General features: G+C 40.6%; 1 protein-coding gene across 4 annotated transcripts in view; it reads left to right on the top strand.

The window, feature by feature from the left end:
* LOC126199027 (serine/threonine-protein phosphatase 6 regulatory ankyrin repeat subunit A-like) overlaps positions 1 to 22,749 on the top strand; it is an 84,613-nt gene that overhangs the window by 47,343 nt on the left and 14,521 nt on the right. For all 4 annotated transcript variants that reach the window (XM_049935725.1, XM_049935727.1, XM_049935729.1 and 1 more), the window contains 2 exons: positions 12,217 to 12,501; positions 14,409 to 14,690. In XM_049935725.1, coding sequence (XP_049791682.1) covers positions 12,227 to 12,501; positions 14,409 to 14,690 — 557 coding nt within the window. In that variant the 5' untranslated portion in view covers positions 12,217 to 12,226. The remainder of the gene's footprint in view (positions 1 to 12,216; positions 12,502 to 14,408; positions 14,691 to 22,749) is intronic.

Genomic DNA, 22,749 nt, shown 5'->3' with positions numbered 1-22,749 from the left:
AGATAGCAGACGTAGATTCATTGGTAGGATAACGAGAAAATCTAATTAGTTTACGAAGGAGATTACTTACGAATAATTTTTTGCCACCCATCATAGAATATTGTTCAAATGTGTGGGGCCCCTACCAAATAGTTCTAACAGGGGATACTGAATATACACAGAGGGGCAACACGTATGCTCGCAAGTTTATTTGGCCTGCGAAAAGGTTTTGCGGAGATGCTGAAAAGTCTGGACAGACAAATTGTTGTAGACACACGCCAACTGTCTCGTGAAGGTCTACTTAGTGTTTCAAGAACCAGATTTAAATGAGAACTCCAGGAATATACTAACGCCTAGCCGTATCGCTCTCGTGGATACCGCGAAGGTAAAATGACGTTAATCCATACGCCAATGATAAGGAAAGAAGCCCTGATTTGCGCAATGGAAGGTACCGTCTCCCACGCCGTTCGGTGGTTTGCGAGACGTACATGTAGGTGGTGTGAAAACCAACCTTAGGATTTTGATTTTCTATTTCCGTTTTATTCAAAGGCTCCATTTCTTATGCCAGAATGTAGAATGTTCTCCTGTAATACCATTGTGAAATAGTGATCGTGTACAGTCCGTCGAATTTTTCACACTTTCGCATTTCGAACCTATTTGAATTTGCAAATTAGTGCGTAGATACAGTTTGAAAGGACGTTACACTGAACTTAAATGCCGCGACTTTTGATTCCCATTTACCCAACTCGGCGGTTGCCGCTATGTCCGTGACTTATTAATCGGTCAGGGGTCGTCGCCAAACTGCGGGCCGCGCTTCTGTCTTATTACATAACAATTGCATCTAGCAACTAATAGTCGATGCCAAAAAAGTGATCTAACGGCTACTCAGGTGTAATTTTCCTGCTCAGTAGCTGATAAAAAATACTTAGGGACAGTAACATTTTAAGATGTGCTTGGTTTCAATTGACGTTGGTGAGTTCGGCCCGACCTTACGGGCTGAGCGTTAAATAGCGCGGCTACCGCCCGATTAGACTTCGAGGATATGGGAGGGATGGTAATGTTTCATTGTCTTGTAGTGCTGACAACTCAAGGGCACAAACGACTCGTACCGACCGGATGTTATGGTATAAATTTTGACACGGAAGTAACACGGATTCAAGAATGCGCATTACAGACAGTCGTCTCCAAATGCGGTACATTTCTATAGTAAGGCATATGAAATTACAATAAAAATGTTGTATTACAAACACGCAGTGAGTAGAAGAAGAAAAATGATATTCAAAACATTTAGTAGTAAACATTAATTTTGTAATCGTCTCATATAGCATAAGGCATGTACTATTATTGTTATTAATAAATAAATCATCCGCTCACAACAAAACTTAGTCTGGAATCAGTCTCACAAGTTTGTGTCGCAGAGAGCGGCAACAATCTGAAACAAAAGTCGACACGAGGTATTAGTGTTAGTACTTTGGGGGCCGACGGCCAACTTCCCGCGCCGTTGCTACAGCCAGTCTGCTGGGATCCATGTTGTTGTTGTCGTCGTCTTCAGTTCTGAGACTGGTTTGATGCAGCTCTCCATGCTACTCTATCCTGTGCAAGCTTCTTAATCTCCCAGTACCTACTGCAACCTACATCCTTCTGAATCTGCTTGGTGTATTCATCTCTTGGTCTCCCTCTAAGAATTTTACCCTCCACACTGCCCTCCAATACTAAATTGGCGATCCCTTGATGCCTCAGAACATGTCCTACCAACCGATCGCTTCTTCTAGTCAAGTTGTTCCACTTCTCTTCTCCCCAATCCTATTCAACACCTCCTCATTAGTTATGTGATCTACCCATCTAATCTTCAGCATTCTTCTGTAGCACCACATTTCGAAAGCTTCTATTCTCTTCTTGTCTAAACTATTTATCGTCCACGTTTCACTTCCATACATGGCTACACTCCATACAAATACTTTCAGAAACGACTTCCTAACACTTAAATCAATACTCTATGTTAACAAATTTCTCTTCTTCAGAAACGCTTTCCTTGCCATTGCCAGTCTACATTTTATATCCTCTCTACTTCGACCATCATCAGTTATTTTACTCCCCAAATAGCAAAACTCCTTTACTACTTCAAGTTCCTCATTTCCTAATCTAATACCCTCAACATCACCCGACTTAATTCGATTACATTCCATTATCCTCGTTTTGCTTTTGTTGATGTTCATCTTATATCCTCCCTTCAAGACACCATCCATTCCGTTCAACTGCTCTTCCAAGTCCTTTGCTGTCTCTGACAGAATTACAATGTCGTCGGCGAACCTCAAAGTTTTTATTTCTTCTCCATGGATTTTAATACCTACACCGAATTTTTCTTTTGTTTCCTTCACTGCTTGCTCAATATACAGATTGAATAACATCGGGGAGAGGCTACAACCCTGTCTCACTCCCTTCCCAACCACTGCTTCCCTTTCATGCCCCTCAACTCTTATAACTGCCATTTGGTTTCTATACAAATTGTAAATAGCCTTTCGCTTCCTATATTTTACCCCTGCCACCTTCAGAATTTGAAAGAGAGTATTCCAGTCAGCATATTCAAAAGCTTTCTCCAAGTCTACAAATGCTAGAAACGTAGGTTTGCCTTTCCTTAATCTAGCTTCTAAGATAAGCCGTAGGGTCAGTATTGCCTCACGTGTTCCAATATTTCTACAGAATCCAAACTGATCTTCCCCAAGGTTCGGCTTCCATTCGTCTCTAAAAAATTCGCTTTAGTATTTTGCAGCTGTGACTTATTAAACTGATAGTTCGGTAATTTTCGCATCTGTCAACACCTGCTTTCTTTGGGATTGGGATTATTATATTCTTCTTGAAGTATGAGGGTATTTCGCCTGTCTCATACATCTCGCTCACCAGATGGTAGAGTTTTGTCAGGACTGGCTCTCCCAAGGCCGTCAGTAGTTCTAATGGAATGTTGTCTACTCCCGGGGCCTTGTTTCGACTCAGGTCTTTCAGTGCTCTGTCAAACACTTCACGCAGTATCTTATCTCCCATTTCATCTTCATCTACATCCTCTTCCATTTCCATAATATTGTCCTCAACTACATCGGCCTTGTATAGGCCCTCTATATACTCCTTCCACCTTTCTGCTTTCCCTTCTTTGCTTAGAACTGGGTTGCCATCTGAGCTCTTGATATTCATACAAGTGGTCCTCTTTTCTCCGAAGGTCTCTTTAATTTTCCTGCAGGCAGGCGAAATATTGTGCTCATTTAATAGAGTAGCTCTTATTCTTAGTACTGTGGCAGGACCAATCCATAAACTCTGAAAGCTGTTGAGAATTTAACACTACATGGCGCCTTTGAGACAAAATCAGGAGAAAGAGAACTGGCGTTCTACGGATCGGAGCGTGGAATGTCAGATCCCTTAATCGGGCAGGTAGGTTAGAAAATTTAAAAAGGGAAATGGATAGGTTAAAGTTAGATGTAGTGGGAATTAGTGAAGTTCGGTGGCAGGAGGAACAAGACTTTTGGTCAGGCGAGTACAGGGTTATAAATACAAAGTCAAATAGGGGTAATGCAGGAGTAGGTTTAATAATGAATAAAAAAAATAGGAACGCGGGTAAGCTACTACAAACAGCTTAGTGAACGCATTATTGTGGCCAAGATATATACGAAGCCCACACCTACTACAGTAGTACAAGTTTATATGCCAACTAGCTCTGCAGATGACGAAGAAATTGAAGAAATGTGAGATGAAATAAAAAATTATTCAGATAGTGAAGGGAGACGAAAATTTAATAGTCATGGGTGACTGGAATTCGGTAGTAGGAAAAGGGAGAGAAGGAAACATAGTAGGTGAATATGGATTGGGGGTAAGAAATGAAAGAGGAAGCCGTCTGGTAGAATTTTGTGCAGAGCATAACTTAATCATAGCTAACACTTGGTTCAAGAATCATGAAAGAAGGTTGTATACATGGAAGAACCCTGGAGATACTAAAAGGTATCAGATAGATTATATAATGGTAAGACAGAGATTTAGGAACCAGGTTTTAAATTCTAAGACATTTCCAGGGGCAGATGTGGACTCTGAGCACAATCTATTGGTTATGAACTGTAGATTAAAACTGAAGAAACTGCAAAAAGGTGGAAGTTTAAGGAGATGGGACCTGGATAAACTGACTAAACCAGAGGTTGTACAGAGTTTCAGGGAGAGCGTAAGGGAACAAATGGCGGGAATGGGGGAAAGAAATTCAGTAGGAGAAGAATGGGTAGCTTTGAGGGATGAAGTAGTGAAGGCAGCAGAGGATCAAGTAGGTAAAAATACGAGGGCTAGTAGAAATCCTTGGGTAACAGAAGAAATATTGAATTTAATTGATGAAAGGAGAAAATATAAAAATGCAGTAAATGAAGCAGGCAAAAAGGAATACAAACGTCTCAGAAATGAGATCGACAGGAAGTGCAAAAAGGCTAAGTAGGGATGGCTGGCTGGGATCCATAACACACTGATTTATGTAGGTTACCAATGAGCGTTGAGAACGGACGTCACTATTGACTCTTCAGTAAAACAGTCTGACGACCACAAAATTATCGCGTTACGCATGCTGGCACGAGTGTAGCGGAGGCTGTCTGGCTGTGCGTGGCGCCAACGTGGGCGCGGATTATCGATTCACGCGCAGCCAGCTTCCGAGTCGGTTGTAACTCGAAGACGCAGTCCGCGTCTCCGTGCACATTCTCTTGGGAGAGGTCGGAATCCACTGATGTGCCAGCGATTTCAAATGTTGTCTTATTGCACTCATGGAAAGTGGGAATAGGTAAATATCCTTAACTTTTTCCGCCGTCTCAGCTATTCAAAACTTCCGTTTCGTTTTTCGTTTAGCTAGGCTACTCTTCCAAACGAGCCACAGATTTCATTTAAATGCATAATTCTGTGCTTAAACTGCAGAGCCTTCAGGCGAAATATTGTGCTCATTTAATAGAGTAGCTCTTACTCTCAGTACTGTGGCAGGACTAACTCATAAACTCTGAAAGCTGTTGAGAATTTAACACTACATGGCGCCTTTGAGACAAAATCATTTGCGATAGATCTAAGCAAGACGTTTGATTCTGTGAGTCCTTAAATTCTAACACAACTCTCTCTTGTAGTATCGTGTCTTAATAACAGGAAACAAAAGTTGAAGTTTAATAATAATCACTCTGGATCTCGAAAGCTTTCTAGAGGTGTTCCTCAAGCTTCTGTGCCTGGACTTTTTTCTGTGATTTATGGAAACAACCTCCCTGTTATCACGGTATGCAAATCTGTTCTTTATGCTGTCGTTACTACTCTCACTGCGACTCGAAATGATATGGGGAGCCTGATGTAACAGAACAGAAGCAAACTTAGAATATCTAGTAACTAGTTCAAAGACAATCATTTAGCTCTAAATGGAGATAAATAAGGGACGTAATTTTTAGATTTGGTACATCTGGCACAGTCTGTATGTCCATTAAACTGCCAAGTGTAAATTGCAACGTAAAACTGCCATAGAAACGTCCTGATGCCGCCCAGTGATTGAAGGAAGCATACCGTACTGGGTGCAGAATGGTTCGCTCAGCTTCCGTTGCAGATTCTCTCAGCATTACAACTTATATGGAGAAAAAGGAGGAATATAACAAAAAAGGCGAAAGCTGATCCAGCGCTTCTGGATGCACAGGACCCCCCCCCCCCCCCGCCTCCCCTCACCATGCTGCTGGTGAATGTATCGCTGCTCAACAGATGGTGCTCAAGGCTTTGGGACATGATAAATAATGCAAAATATTTTCTAGGCGCTATATTCATTCCCAACAAAGAAACACAAGCATTTCTGAACATTCACTACCAAATTGAGGTCACTTACGAAGTAGCACTTACGTAAGTCAATGAATTTGAGTCACTACTCAAGGTGGTGGTGATGCCTGCTTCTATATGGCGCAGTGAATGGCAGCCATCTTTACGTCTGAGACCAGTACTCATGCCACCCAAGTGTTACGAGCTCACTTAGCCTGTAATCCAACAGGAGTCTGCAAAACAGAAGCGGGAGTGCCGCTTGAGTTTACAGCATATTGACGAGCTGCAGGTTGCATCGTGGCACACCCTGCTGTCTGTAGCAGCACAGGCCGCTGAAGATAGTGCTTGTCATCAGCGACGCACAGTCACGTCTCTTCCATCACTCTTGCCCCGACCAAGAAACGTTCTCACTGATTCGTTTTCGACATGCTTCCATACTGAATATTTCTGAACTTTGCGTGGTTCAGAATATTATAGAAAATTAGCATTACATTGTTTAAAATAGAACATTATGTTCCTTTATGGGCATTAATACGAGGGCTATCCACAAAGTACATTTAAGTCTTCGTTTGTGTCCGTTAGGGGCGGGGCTAGCGCGGCCATCTTGGTGTCATTACATTCCGCCGCTCAGTCGGCATCCTGCCGTGCTAGTGAGAGGTTCGTGCTGTACTCCGTTCAGTTACTGAGACAGTTTGAAACGTCAGCGTTAATTGAAAATGCCGCGAAGTGTGAAGTGCGTGCTGTAATAAGGTTTCTGACTGCAAAAAACTGTACACCGATAGAAATCTATCGGCAGTTTTGTGAAGTGTATGGGGACAACATAATCACTGAAGGTGGAGTGCGTCAATGGGTCATAAAATTTAAAAATGGCCGAACTAACGTTCACGACGAAGAGCGAAGTGGAAGACCCAGCATAGTGACTGCCGAACTTGTCGAAAAAGTCGATGCCGCGGTCCGTGAAAACCGTAATTTCACAATAACGGAACTCTCTATGAGTTTTCCACAAATTTCACGAAGTTTGTTGCATGAAATCATTACCGAAAAGCTTGGTTACTACAAGTTTTGTGCCAGATGGATACCAAAAATCTTGACAAAAATCAGCGAGTGGCTGCAGCGAGGAGCAGTTAGAGAAATTGAGATTGATCGAGACAGCAGGAAGTGAAGACACGACATAATCTTGTAAGCATGCCGGTTGGCGCAGAGGTCAACCCACATGGGAGGATAGGACACGAATAGGCGTAGGTTGCGAGGGCTGATCGCACTGGATGTGAAATGTAAGGAGACATCACTGATGGAAGCTCGAAGAGAGCCATCTACAAAGTCAGTATGTAATTGGAAAGTTCAGATGAGCGTTAGGTTACAATCAGAATCTCCGAGGGAGTGAGGTGGTGCATGAATAACAAATTGTCTTTTTGACAGTGCCAGGAAATATCCGCGTTGGGGTATGCAGAGACAGCGACAGTGAACGTAGCCGTGGCAGCAGAAGTCGTGGGCGCTGGAAGAAAATTGTGACAATTCATCACATGCAGTACTCACTGCTAGGAACACTATCACTTACACTACCCTGACGACGATGGAGGGAGCATGAGGTGGGAGTGCCTACTGAACACTCACCAGGGATTGAGTCGCTCTTCACGACTATACTTGGGGTGACCTCAGAGTCCTCGTCATCTGAGAGCTGGTTGGCAAGGACACATGATGGTTTCACCTGTTGTAGGGAGACTGTTTGTGGTATGCCATTTAGCAAGATCACCGTTGTATTTTCCGATAAATTGAGAACCTGATGAGGTCCTCACTACAGCAGAGTTATGGTCGGATGAACAGTTTCATAATATAATAAAGTCCCAACTTGCAAGGTCCTTGTGCAGAATAGCTTGTGGGCGTGTGTGCAGCCAGGGTTGTACATGTGTGCAATATGAGAGCGAACTTGCTCGACTAGAGAGGACAGTACCTCATCTTCGGTAGTATTAGGGTCCTCTACAAATTCAGCGAGTGGTACGAGAGGCTTTCTGTAAAGGATTTCTGCAAGCAAAACTTTCAAATCATCTTTCGTCTTTATAGGCTGTGCATATGCCCAATAGAACACACGGAAGTCCATGGGACCGAAAGTTCGAGTGACACATTAAAACTGCTTTCAGTGTTCGGTGCCAGCATTCGACCGACCCGTTACTTTGTGGGTGATAAGCTGTCGTACGAAATCTCTTTGCACCGCGTAGAACCCGTAAGCAGTCAAAGATCAAAGATTCAAACTGGTGGCCCTGATCCGTGATGATGGATGAAGGGCAGCCAAAACAGGAGAGCCAGCGGGTAATGAGTACTCGGGCCACAGTATCTGCCAAGATATCGTTCCAAGAGACTTCCTTGTTATGTGGTCAATGTAGCAGTGGTCAGCAGAGGGGATAGGGGGCCGACGAGATCCGTGTGTAAGTGTTTAAAATGTCCCTTCAGAATCTGTGTCAAAGAGACAGCTGAGTGTGCTGACCAACTTTAGCATGCTGGCACAACACCCGTGCTCGAGCCCACTCGAAGCAGTTTTTCTTAACATTCAGCCAGACGAAATGTTCAGTGACAAGCTGAACCGTTGCTATGATGCTCAGGTGAGCTAGTCATGTAGTGGAGAAAAGATGGTCTGGTGTAGGGGAAGAGGCACAAGGGGCTGTGATGTGTTTGTCAATGTATCACAAAGGACTGGTTGCTCAACACTAGGAAAAGGGCACGGTCGGATGCAGAGGGAAGTGAAGTTGTTTGTAGTTACTAACTGCACCTCAGGATCTGTAGTTTGTAGTTGTAAGAGTTCTGCCGGGTCAAAGAGGCTTGTAATAGTATCAATGTGTTACATGTAGTCTGCTGTGATGTTATCCACATCTTCGATAAAACAGACGTCTGTCGTATATTGGCTGATGAAGTCCATATGCAGAAAGCGGCGTGGAGGGAGATCACTGGCAGTATTACGTAGAGCATCAACGAGGGGACGGTAGTCCGTGTAAATATTGACATCTCGTGCCTCGGTACCCTCTTGAAAGTAGCGTATAGCTTTGTAGATAGCAAGAAGTCACCTATCAAAGGCAGACCACTTATGCTGAGAAGCAGACTACTTTTCGGAAAATAAGTGCAGTGGCAAAGAGGTCTTGCCTATATGTTGCTGCAGCACAGCACCAATCGCGGTACAACTAGCATCAGTAGTGATTGAAATTGGGTTATTGGTGCTGGGAGGAGCTAGCGTGAACTGCATTAGCTAGTCATTTTAGGTGGTATGAGGAATGTGGCACCTGAAGAAATCGATCGTGCCCGAGAAATGCCGGAGATTACGAAAACTGAAGGGCAGTGGTAAGCTAATAATGTGAGTGGCATGTTCAGACGTGGGAAGTATGCCTTTAGAGTTCACGGTGTGACCTAGGAAAGTAACTTCCGTCAGACACAGCTGTGATTTGTTGTCATTTATCTCTACACTGTTATCAGAGAGTATGCGGAGTACCTGGGAAAGGTGATTCTCGTGTTCTTCAGCAGTCACAGAAAATAATTAAAATGTCATCGAGATAAGTGTAACAAAATGGAATCTGGAGAAATAGTTCACAAAACGTTGCCATGTCTGAGCTTCATTTTCGAGTCCATAAGGCATAAAGCAGTATTTGAACACGGCAAAGGGAGTTATAATGGCAGTTTCAGGAATGTCGTCTTTGTAAATTGCAATCTGGTGATGTACGTATGTCTTATGACAGTCAATGACGCTGACATACTGAGCGCCATGTAATTGCAATGCAAAGTCCCGAATGTGGTGCGTGTGGTAATTGTCCAGAATGCTGCGAGCATTGAGCCTACGATAATCCCTGCAAAGTCTGAAAGTTGAGTCCTTTTTGGGGATGAGATGAATGGGTGGTGACAAACTGCTGTCGGAAATATGTACGATCCCTAAGTTAAGAATTCCTGAATGTACTCTTTGACAGCGCGAAGTTTCTTACCTGACAGGCGGCGTGCCTTTGTGCGGACAGGAGGTCCTTTGGAGGTATGTTGCCTGTGACAAGTACAGTTTGTAATAACCTTAATGGATGTCCTCAAAGTCAGACGAGCAGTAGTCACTCTGGGGTGGGGGTCAACGTCACACGGTCACTGTCAACTGCGGTGGGTGCCGTGGTGCGGGCTTGTAGAGGCTCGGCGGGAGCTGTAGAAGTAGCTGTGTAGCTCGTTGGCTCAACTACTGCGAAGGGGATGGTTTTGTCTCGGTGGCGGACGTCTCATTGAAGCTATCTATTGTGGAGGAAGTAGCTTACTCACCAGGTGAGCAAGATGCCAGGTTGACGTGAACCTTCTCAGTGAAGACTGTGACTGAGGTATAGAGCTGTGATGTCGTGTCACTTGTCGAGTAGTTTGCACAATGAATTTACCGGGTCAGGAATGAGGCACGAGAGTTCAGCTAACTGTGGCAGAGAGGCAGCAGTCATCATTCTCGAATGCAAGGGCATTGTGATGGAGCCTGCGATGCGTCAGTTGGAGGGAGGTTGTAACAGCGTGACTGATGAAAGTTCTGGAGAGAGCCCGTGGTATCGCAGAAAGTCTGTGCCTAACACAGGTTCATCGAAGTCTGTCACATTAAATTTGCAATGAAAACAAAATGCTAATTGAAATTTAAGTTTAAGATGAGTAGAGCCATAAACCGTGACTGAGAAGATGTTAGTTGCTCGCAGAGTCACGGCGAAAGGTGTCGCTGGCATACTACACGATGACGGGGTATGACACTAGTACCTTCTCTGGTATTGACCAGAATGGCTATGAGATGATGCATCTCATTCATCCTGTGGCACAAGCCTGAGGCGGGCAGCACATGGATAGATAAGATGAGAAATGTGAAGGTTGTCTGTAGAATTGGCAAAGAGAGGAACATATGGAAAACACTCACAAGGGACAGGATGATGGTGCACGTGATAACACATGAACAAATAACTCCCATGGCACTAGAGGGAAGTGTACATGGTAGAAACTGTACAGGAAGACAGAGATTGGAATACAGCCATAAAATAATTGGGTGCAAGTGCTACTCAGGGAAAGTCACGACAGGCTGCATTAAACCAGTCAGAAGACTAATTACTCAGAGAGAAAGAATGTAAAGGTTATTGAAGAGGCTTCTGTAGATGTCTTGTTTTGATGTCTACTTAAGATTCCTACTGCACACTTCTGTCCAATAAATACTTTTTTAGCCTCAGCAGCACTGCAACAGACGATTATGCCATTGGGTAGTACTCGGCGAATGAATGCAAAATGTACTAGCACTGCTGTCTGTAGATCTAAAAAATGAGGGAGAGACTTCTACATGCAAAGCAAGCAGAGTTAAGATGTTTGATTACCTTACTGACATACCAGTTCCACCTCAGTTTATAATTGGTCTATATGCCTGTAAATTAAGACTTGTACCTTCATGCTGTGTGTGTCCACTGATTTGTCTGCTACTAAAATCATTTTTATTTCTTTGGAATTGCATTGACTGACTTTTTCTAATATTAAGGGTTAAGGTATTTGCTGTGAATCAGTTGCAAGCCTATTTTGCTGTTTTTCTGATCATTTTGTATTGATGCATTTTGGACATTTACCATTATACATATCAACAAACGTAAGTTTCTGAACAGCCTCCCCATTCCCATGGTAAATAATTTATGTAGGTCAAGAAGAGAAGCAGGCCAAACACCAAATCTTGTGAGATACTATGTTCAATACTTCCGGGCAGACCAAAACTCTTTGCTTGACTGGGACTCGAACCTTGTACCTATGCCTTTTGTGCGCAAGTGCTCTACTGACTGAGCTGTCCAGCATGACATGCCCTCACAGCTTTACTTACACCAGTACCTTGTCTTCTACCAGAAAGTAGACCACTTACCCATGAAGGCTGAAGGTTCCAAGTTAAAGCCATGGTTCAGAAAATGGTTTTGATATGACAAAGTTTAAAATCAGCACACACTTCACTGTAGAATGAAAATTCATTCTGGATCCTACATTTAATGCTTTCCCACTCTGAATTTTATTAGTTTGATATCATTTGTTACTGAGGACCTTTGTTCTCTATTGTTAAGATATTTAACGTATGGTGAGGAAATGCCATAAAAGTGCACATTTGTTATTAGAATTTTAAGAACTACACAATCAAAGATATTATTGTTAATTTCCTACATCACTTCTCTAATTTTGCTGCAATGCTCAAACATTAAAAAAAAGCTCTTATTTTTCCTTGTGTTGCTAAATTATTGTCACAGGTTGTGAAACATTTATTTTAAGTTGATTTGTTTCCCTAATATGTGGTTGAAAATTGTCACATTGACCTAAATTTTTAACAAATTAGTTCCACTTTCTAATACTGTCCCTGCTAGTGATACTATGAAAACTGGCTTTGAACTTATTACCGTTAAAAGAATAGAACTTAACAGATGCTTTCTAGTGTAACTGTTGTCTTTCTTTTGTTTGCAGATGGAAAGTAATGGATCATCAAACTCCCCAACAAAGTGAAGTGGATGCACAGAAAGCATTGTTAGATGCACTACTGGGAAATGATTTCCAGACATTCTGTAACTTGCTTGAAAGAGGTCAGGTTAATCCTCTGTATCGCTATGGCTTCCCTCACTTCTCTACTTGTCTAGAAATAGCATCTCGCCATCCTGAAATTCCAGCAACATTTACAAGTAAACTACTGGAATGTGGTGTGAAGCCAAATGTCAATGTAGTTGTACCTGAACCAATACACTACGCTGCCAGGTGAGTCTCTCTCTCTCTCTCTCTCTCTCTCTCTCTCTCTCTCTCTCATGAACACCATTTAGATGAACTTCTTTAAATTACTGCTGCCATAAACTTGGCACAACTTGTGTGGCACAAAGGATTGTCCCATATAGCAAAAGGTCACTATTATGAACCACAAAGTGTGGAAACAACTAACTGATTGTAAAAAGATATGAGTCACTGTGGTTGTCAAGATAACCGTAGACTGGTATCTGTGAATGCAATCTGTTTTAGAATTGTGAAATATAAGTTATTCGTGGGAATTATGATCTTATGGAGACTGAAAATTTTCTCTGTATGATTCAACACAGTCCACAGATAGACATTTTGTGAAACTCTTGCTTGTTCTGTATATTAATGTAATCAAGAAGGCAGTAGGTCATCATACCCAGACTGACACTGTGTTCTTTTATTTCTGTTCAAAGCATTGACTTCATTTCCTCACTGCTGCCAGGTGAATAAAATACGATCACACAGAATATTGGTCCAGCTTTGTGATTTGTTTGAGGGCTTCATAGCAAATAGAGCTCAACACACACTTTTGAATTGGTCTAAATTGTCAGATGTTATTTTAAAGTTAGTTTGAGCATGACCCATCTGAGTGTGTTTGGATGCTGTTACTGTTCGCAATGTATCGAGATGAACTGGTGGACAACATTAAAAACTCAGTGGGACTATTCACAATCAATGGTGTAGTAAACTGGAAAGTGGCAACATGATAAAATTTTTGCAAAATTCAAAAAGACCAGCCAAGAATCGACACTGAGTGCAGGGCCTGCAGCTGACTCTCGTTGTAGATAAATGTAATGTATTGCAGAAAGATACTTTATTATTTGATTACATGGCTGGTGATCAATGACCGAGGACAGTAACAACTGCAAAATACTTAGGATTATGCTTCTGCCACAACCAAAAATGGAACGATCACGTGGAACTAGTTGTAGAAAAAATAAGTGCAGGACTGAGGTTCACTGGAAGAATCTAAAGGAGAGAGTTTAAACCTGAAGGAAAAATGTAAACTCTGTCCACAGGCCTTGGAAGGCCCATCTGGACTGAACAACTACCACATCATCTGCTGCCACTGGCATCATTGGATGTGTAGTATGGAGGGGATTGGTCGTGTCAGCACATGGCTTAGTGCATCACATTTTGCAACAGTTTTTTTCTCCTCTCTCCTCCTCTCCCATAGACATGTTTCTTCTTATAGATTAACCTTTGTCTTAATATTCAACTTTTTATGCTTAATATGGTTTCAAAGAAAGGAAAAGAGCCTATAACAATTTTTTCATTGAGGATGATTGACTTAATGATAAATTACCTTAGCAGTTAAAAATACATAAAGAAATTCCACTCACTAAATGGCAGGAAAGCTGTAGTTACACAAATAATTATTTGGAATGGGAGGTGTTTTTATCTGATGAAAGAGGCAAGTGAAGGAATTGAGACTAGTTGGGAATTAGGTAGGAAAGTCACCCAGGATTTCTGTGTTGGAAAAACACAGGTTAAAAAAAATTGAGCACCTCAATAATGAGGGGAGAGATTATTATTGTTGGAAATGCTGATTAGAAAACAAAAATATAAATTAATTAATAAATAATGGAAAAATAAGCTGAAATATAAAATTTTTAGGTTTGTAATTTAACTCCATGTTGGCCTTACAAAGCTACTTTCTCTTAATTCATACTTTTAATAGTTCTCCTCATTGTGCTCATTATTTTTATCTATACAGAAATATGTGTGTAGTATTAATGGACATTCACTTTATTTCCACACAAAATAAGTACCAAACATCAAACTTGACCACCAATGGAAATGTGAAGAATTATTTGTTTTTTACCACCAATGGAAATGTGAAGAATTATTTATTTTTAATGCTGTTACAACAGGTGTGGTAATGCAGCAGTCCTCGGAGTTTTACTGTCACATGCAGCAACGCGGGTGAATGCGGTGGACAGTTCGGGTCAGAGTGCCCTCCATTACATTGTGCTGGCCTTCAGAGATGACTGCCTTCCAGAAGCAGCTTCAGAGTTTGAGTCTTGCATTGAAAAGCTCATAGAATGCCAGCGATTTGATATAAATATTCTTGATAATACAGGGCTTTCAGCAATTCATCTGGCTGCCAATAAAAAAAGATATAGAGCTGCTACTGCTATTATTGAGAAATCAAGGTAATGAAAAAGGAACATCATATAAACATAGCTGTAGCTCTCACTGTGCTTTTGTAAGAGAGCTTTATTTGGTGTTATGGCATTGTATGTATTTCATCTAGTCTTTGAGAGTAGAAATTAAATCATTGTTACCAGGTTACCAATATCAGTCAGCACCACCAAGTATTTTACTGGATCACTGGTCATTTTGTACAGCTCATTGAAAGTTAACACTGAAAGCATATAGTGAAAATATATATAAACAGTTTCTAGATAACCTGTAAAACTGTTTTCATCCATCCATCCATTCATCCATTTATTCATTCATACTCTCACTCAGCTTGTTACATAGATTTCATTGAGAAAGGAAAAATTCCTGTGTGGGAAAAGCCAGATGCAAATAGCATTGTTAGCTGCCACTAGCTGATGATGCTCCACACTTTTCATGGGGCACCCCCATCCCCCTTCCACTTCCCTCATACACTTTCATATGTGTCAGTATTAGTAACTAATTATGATATGACACTCACTGTGTACAATTCTAACTCTCGGCTGCCCTGACATCCAAGAGGTGGCTTGTGTCTTCGGCACACCAGTGTAGAAGTTATCACAGATCCACCCAACTAGGTAAAAAAAAAATTTAAAAATTGTATGGTTCCCACATTCATTTATGCAGCCTACATAAGCAGACTTACGAATTTTCCTTTATGCAAGTCCATGTGTGCCAGATTAGTCCGATTCAAAAATCTACATCCTAATGTGTTACAACACTGTTCCTGTCATTTTTACTTAATCTTCCATTCATTTTGTCAACACTTGTGTCTATCATAATACACTGTATTTTCTCAAACATTTTTGAGTACAAAAAAAGACACCTCGTATGTTACTATAATATCAATTGTAACCTTAATTTGTGCTTTTCAGAAACTTTTGGTCACAGTATCCTCATTGTAAACCAGTTGTTCCTTAATTTCATTATATATTTTATGTGAAAAAGTCATATTTTTTAGAATTTTGAGACTCTTCCAAATGTAATAGTTAGGTGAATTTTTGCAAGTTGTTAGTCATGCATAACCAGCTTCATAGTAAATAGGCAGTTACTGTCAATAACTAAAATATCAGGTCCCATCAACAGCAGTGTATACTGTCTGCAATTATCATAAATTAGGCTACCGATATTTTTATAATTGTTAGTGAGCATAACCTAGAAAGAAACAGTTGGTGCAAAGTTTTCCTGTTTTTGTAATAGATATCTCAGTTTGGCTGTTAATTACTTCAGTTCTAAAAGCTTTGGATACCTTCAGCATATCATTCCCATAAATTAAAAGATAATCAGCAGGCTTGGTCCAAAGTTATTTGTTTACTATTCAGTAAAATATTGGAACAGGCATAGTGCAGCCCCATTGTGTATGCTGTCCTGAGGCATGGGATGAGTTATGTAGTTGCTATTCATAAGCATCTGCATCTACATCTACACATCACCATGAGGTGGATGGCAGACGGTATGTCCCATTGTACCAGTTATTAGGGTTTCTTCGTGCTCCATTTGCATATGGAGTGCGGGAAGAAAGATTGTTTGAATGCCTCTGTGCATGCAAAAATTATTCTAATTTTATCCTCACGATACCGGTGTGAGTAATACATGAGAGTTGTAGTATATCCCTAGATGTAGTATATCCCTAGAGTAATTTAAAGCCAGTTCTTGAAACTTTGTTAATAGACTTTCTTGGGATAGTTTACATCTGTCTCAAAGAGTCTTCCAGTTCAGTTTCTTCAGTATCTCTGTGACCTTTTGTGCCGCTCTTTCCTGTATATGTTCAATACCCCCTGTGGGTCCCACACACTTGACCAATATTCTGTGATGGATTGCATAAGTGATTTGTAAGCAAGTTCTACCAATAAACCAACGTCTACCACCTGTTTCACCCATGACTGAACCTATGCGATCATTCCACTTCATATCCCTACAAAGTTTTACACCCAGGTATTTGTATGAGTTGGCCAATGCCAGTGATGACTCTTGATATAGTCAGAGGGTACTATATTTTTTTTTGTTTTGTGAAGCACAAAATTTTACTTCTGAACGTTTAAAGCAAGTTGCCAATCTCTGCATCATGTAAAAATTTTTATCCAGCTCTGACTGAATATTTATGCAGCTTCTCTCAGATAGTACTTCATTACAGATAACTGCACCATCTGCAAAAAGCCAACATGAAGAGCGAGGGTCACAACACACTTCCCTGGGGCACACCCAGAGCTACTTCTACATCTGACAATGACTTTCCATCCAAGATAACATGTTGTGTCCTCCCTACTAAAAAGTTCAGTTTAGTCACAAATTTCACTTGATACCCCATATAATCATACTATTGACAGTAAGTGTAGGTGTGGCACAGAGTCGAATGCTTTTCAGAATTCAATAAACACTGCATCTACCTGGTTGTCTCAACCAAAAGCTTTTGGTATGTTATGTGAGAAAAGTGAGAGTTAGGTTTCATATGATCGATGTTTTCAGAATTGTTGCTGACTGACATTGAGGTAGTCATTCTGTTCAAGATACCTCATTAGGTCTGAGCACAAAATATGTTCTAAGATTCTACAACAAATCGATGTCAGGGATATTGAACAGTAGTTTTGTGGATCACTTTTACTACCCTTCTTCTAGACAGATTTGACTTGTGCCTTTTTCCAAGAACTGGGCACAGTTTTTTGTTCGAGGAATCTGATAGATTATAGTTTTGAGGGGGGGGGGGGGTTGCTAACTCAGCAGCAAATTCATTATAGAATCTGACAGGGATTCCAATGGGGCCTGAAGCTTTGTTCAATGTTGATAATTTCAGCTGTTTCTCAACACCACTAGCACTAATACTTATTTCATTCATCATCTCAGCGGTACAAGGATAAAATTGGGGCAATTCTCCTGGGTTTTCCTTTGCAAAGGAACATTTGAAACTGGAGTTAAGCATTTCAGCTTTTGCTTTGCTACCCTCATTTTCAGTTCCTGTCTCATTCACTAGGGACTGGACACTAACTTTGGTGACGCTAACAGCCTTTAGGTACGACCAGAATTTCTTTGGAATTTATGAAATGTCATTTGACAATATTCTGATAAGGTAGTCACTGAAGGCATCACACATGTCTCTCTTGATAGCCAAATGCGTTTCATCCAGCATCCCTCTTACACTTCGTTTTCGCTTTAGAGCAGCTGGAAATCATCTTGACGACTGTCAAGTGATTGAATGCTTCTGCAAACTGATGTGTTGAGAGAGCTACCAAGAGTTCTGTTCTATCCTCAATTATGGACTCTGTCTCTTCTGCAGAAAATACTGGAGCTATTATACCACTTATGCGCTCGACTGTGAGTGGCATGTCAGTGGCGGGCGTAGGCATCTTTTACAGGGCAGGCAGGGACCAGAGAGGGCTCAGAATGTTACAGACAGCCCCCTAGCCGATAAATGCTACCTTCTAAGGAGACTGAAACTGAGCCTGTGAGACACACTTCATTTGTTGGGAAATGTGCCAAGCCCTGTGTCTGGGGGTGGCAAAAGTCTAGTAATCCTCAGCAGTTCAAATGCACAGCAAATAATGGTGCCACCTCAGGCAAATGGTAGCAAGGGAGGAATACCACGTACAATCAGTATTTATGCCTGGGGACCTCATTAAGCCTGCTGAAAAGACTATCCTGGCAGCCACTGAGTGGACAGGGTGCAACCAAATGCAGATGTTGGCTCTCATTGTGACAAACAATGCCTCTCATTTGGGCTTGGAGATCGTACTTGAATCATTCCAATTGTGATGAAGCAAGCTGGGATATTTTTGCTTCCCCTCTTGTTTTGCCAACTGCGTACTTAATTTTTTTTTCACTTTTGAACTAATTACCATTAACATACTTGGGTATAATCTGCATTGTCATAAAAGAGAAAGGGTGGCCCTCAGTTTTAAAGAATATAGCACCAGATCTAATTTTGTGCTTAGTTTTATGTATGTAACTGATTTTCTAATTTATTTTGACTATTCCTGGTTAGTATCTTTTGTTATAGGGTGAAATCAGTAATTGTTTTGTAACTTAAATTTTATTGTTGACGTATAAACAAATATAAATTATGTAATAATTGTAAACATTTGGAATACAAAATGCTGGTATTCTTAAAGTAACTATTTTGCTTTAGTCGAAAACATGTTAGCAACACCAGCCCTTAATTAATTTCAAAGTAATTAACAGTTTTGTCTAAAGTATTGTTTGTGTAACTATGCTTGTTAATTTCACAATTTAAACAAATAATTTGGCCTAACTCGTGTAGTAGAAGAAACAGTTAAAAAGATGGAATTTTTTGATGTATTCAGTTTATTTAATGGGTTAAGTTTTAATTGTAATTTCTGTAAATTTAACTTCGAACAGTGTGTAGTTTCAGCACTTATTATTGTGAGAATATATAAGGGCACAGTTTTTGGTCATAAGACAGTCAGTCCACGGCCAAGTTTCAGACGAGGAACCTGTGTTGGTTATGACAACATCAATGCATCAACTTAACAGTGTAATAAGTGTTACACGATTAGGCCATGTGTTAAAACAGTGACAGTGTCTGCACTATATGTAGCTTTCTATTCTTCAAAAACTGTGAACTTTCTGGATAGGCTTTTACTGCTCGTAGATGTTCAACAGTAAACTATTGTTGCATTATGTGGATTTTCACTTGCTAACTAGTAATGAGGCTTATGGGAAGTTAGAACACCAGTGCACTAGCAAGTAACTGTGTATTATTGGGGGGTTGTGAAAAGTGAAAGTAAAAGACTGTGAAATGAAACTGTGCATCTGTCGGCTACATCATTTACACTAGACAGTAGTTGCACATCCAACCCCAATTTTTTCAGCCAGTACATAGATACCGAGGACAACAAACGACAAATGAAGAAACAAAGTGGGTGAACCTCTACATAGTGACTGGTAGAAGGTTGAGAAGATCAGCCCTGCTCATGGATTTTCAATGAATCTTACAATTTGCAGCACTGTCTCTAGAATAGATCATGGGCCCCCTTGGTGCTGAGTTGTGTGGAGGCCTTGAATCTGAGACACAGAAAATTCTGTCACAACCTAGGCAGCAACTTCCTGGACTTGTGCCATAGGGTTGAGAACTGTAGGGTCCCCCTAAATGAGCCAGGTGTGCACTCTAGATCAAAGGCTGCTGCCCAGACAGCCGACTGCATGTGGGATGTACACAAGGGTGCTTTAGATTGGGTGACTCTCCACCTAATCCAGACAATGACAGCTGTAAGAGACCCAGGAGAATTACTGTAACATCCAAAGGAATGACCACCACCACAGGCAGAAGTATTAAAATCCTATTAGTTAGCTGCAGAAGCATTCGCAACAAAGAGCCAGTGTTTGGATCACTCCTGACAAGCAGTGAAGCTAACAAAATGCTAAGTGCAGAAATCTGGTTAAAATTTAGGTATATATTGAAAGGATAGGGAAGTGGAAGTAATGTAATTGTCGCAGTAGACAGAAAGCTCAAATGCACAAAGATAGAAATTGAAGCTGCATACATGGCTGTTTGGAAAAGACTTAACATGAAGGGAAGGCATAAAATTATAATTGGATCCTTCTATCAACCAACAGACTCACCTATGCTGTAATTGAAAACTTGAGAGAGGAACTCTGTTCACTTGCGAGTACTGGAATACTTAGTTTTGTTAGTGGTGGGCATGACAAGACATCCTGTGAAACATTACTAAATGCCTTCTCTGGAAACTACATAGAACAGAGGGTTCAGAAGCCTGCTGATGATGAAAATGTATTACATCTAATGGCAACAAACAGACCTGGCCTCTTTAAGGATGTCCACATCAAAACTGTTATCAGTGACCATGACATGGTTGTGGCAACAATGACTTCCAGAGTACAAAGCCTAACTAAAACAAGGAAAAAGAAATATATTTTCAGTAAATTAGATAAAAAATCAATAGTGTCGTATCTCAATGAGGAACTTGAAACTTGCAACACAGGGCAGGAAAATGATGAATTATGGCTCAAGTTTGGAAGAACAGTTGACCATGTACTGGATAGACATCTACCCAGTAGAACAGTTTATAATGGGAGGGACCACTCTATGGTATACAGCCACTTTAAAGAAAGTTATAAAGAAACACAGACTACTGCTTGGATAGATGCAAAAACAAAGCATAGGACTCTCCCTGCCAGATTCTATTTTTAATTTCTGGTTGAGTTAGTCCCTCTTCTAACTATAATCTATCATAGACCCCCCTCAAACAGAAAGCCATGTGCAGTTGTTGGAAGAACGCATGCGACAAAGCTGTCTCTAAGAAGGGTAGTAGAAGTGAGCCACAAAACTACCATCCAATATCCTTGACACTGATTTGTTGCAGAATTGTAGAATATATTCTGAGCTCATTCCTTCCTTCCTTTTATTAGGTGTCTTAAACTGACTGATCTCCTCCATGTCAACTAGCAGGAATTCCAAAGACACCACTAATGTGAAAACCCAACTTGCACTTTTCTCACATGACATACTGAAAGCTTCGAATCAAGGCAGTAAGGTAGACGCAGTACTTTCTTGATTTCTGAAAGCATTTGACTCAGTACCTCACCTACACTTACTGTGAAGTTTGATCATAGAGGGTACCAAGTTAAATTTGTTGACTGGATTGAGGACTTTTAGGAAGGAAGGATGCAGCTGTTATCTTGGATGGAGAGTCATCATCGGGGGTAGAAGTATCATTATCCATAATGAAGTACTGTCTGAAAGAAGCTGCATGAATATTCAGTCAGATCTTGAGAAGATTTCAAAGTGGTGCAAAGATTATCAACTTGCTTTAAATGTCCAAAATTGTAAAATTTTGCACTTCACAAAATGAAAAAATGTAGTACCCTATGCCTATAATATCAGTGAGTCACTATTTTAATCAGCCAACTTGTACAAATACCTGGGTCTAACACTTTGTAGGGATATGAAATGAAATGATCACACATGCTCAGTTATGGGTGAAGCAGGTGGTAGATTTTGGTTTATTGTTAGAATAGTGGGGAAATGCAATCAGTCTACAAAGGAGATTACTTACAAATCACTTGTGCAACCAGTTCTAGAATATTGCTAAAATGTGTGGAACCGATAGCAAATAGGACTAACAGGGGATATTGAACATATACAGACAAGGGCAGCACAAATGGTCAAAGCTTCATTTGACCCATGGAAGGGTGTTACATTGATGCTGAAGAAACTGAACTGGCAGACTCTTGAAGGCAGACATAAACTAACCTGAGGAAGTATATTAACAAAGTTTCAAGAATCAGTTTTAATGATGACTCTAGGACACCCTCTTTATCGCTCATATAGTGATTGTGTGGACAACATTAGATTAATTACAGCATGCACAGAGGCATTCAAACAAGTATTCTTCTTGCACTCTATACATGAATGGAATGTGAAGAAACTCTAAAAGATGAATCACCCCTGAAGATAAACACAGTTAAAATGAGTAATTCATTTTTCCTAAGGAGTGTAACAGAGTTTGAGGTCATGAATATAATCTCAAAACTCAAAGTAAAATCATCTAGTGGCTGGGATGACATAATCATCCACACTACTTAAAAAATGCAAAAATGAGTTAATAAAACCAATAACACATCTAATTAACAATTCAACTGGACAGGGGACCTTTCCAGAGCTTTTAAAAATCACTGAGATACAACCAGTGTATAAAAAGGGGGCTATCACAGACAAATAACTACCGGCCAATCTCTTTGACTTCAACACTTGGCAAGCTGCTTGAAAGAATAATTCTAGATCAAATGGAATCATTCTTCTGTAAATACAAACTATTAAATAAAACACAACATGGGTTTCGAAAAGGATGCTCTACAATAACAGCATTAGCAACTTTTTTCCATAAACTACTAAACTGGCTGGATAAAGGAAACAAAGTTGTAGGGACTTTCCTAGATCTGTCTAAAGCATTAGATTCTGTGAATCATGCAGTATTGTTATCCAAGTTAGAAAATTATGGGATAAGAGGAGTAGCTCTAAATTACCAAGTTCTTATCTCTGTGATACAAGACAGTGCA

This window comes from Schistocerca nitens, chromosome 8, assembly GCF_023898315.1.
Source record: "Schistocerca nitens isolate TAMUIC-IGC-003100 chromosome 8, iqSchNite1.1, whole genome shotgun sequence".
In the NCBI taxonomy this organism is placed as follows: domain Eukaryota; kingdom Metazoa; phylum Arthropoda; class Insecta; order Orthoptera; family Acrididae; genus Schistocerca; species Schistocerca nitens.
Note: the sequence above shows the minus strand (reverse complement) of the source record. Positions and strands in the feature narration are given on the sequence as shown.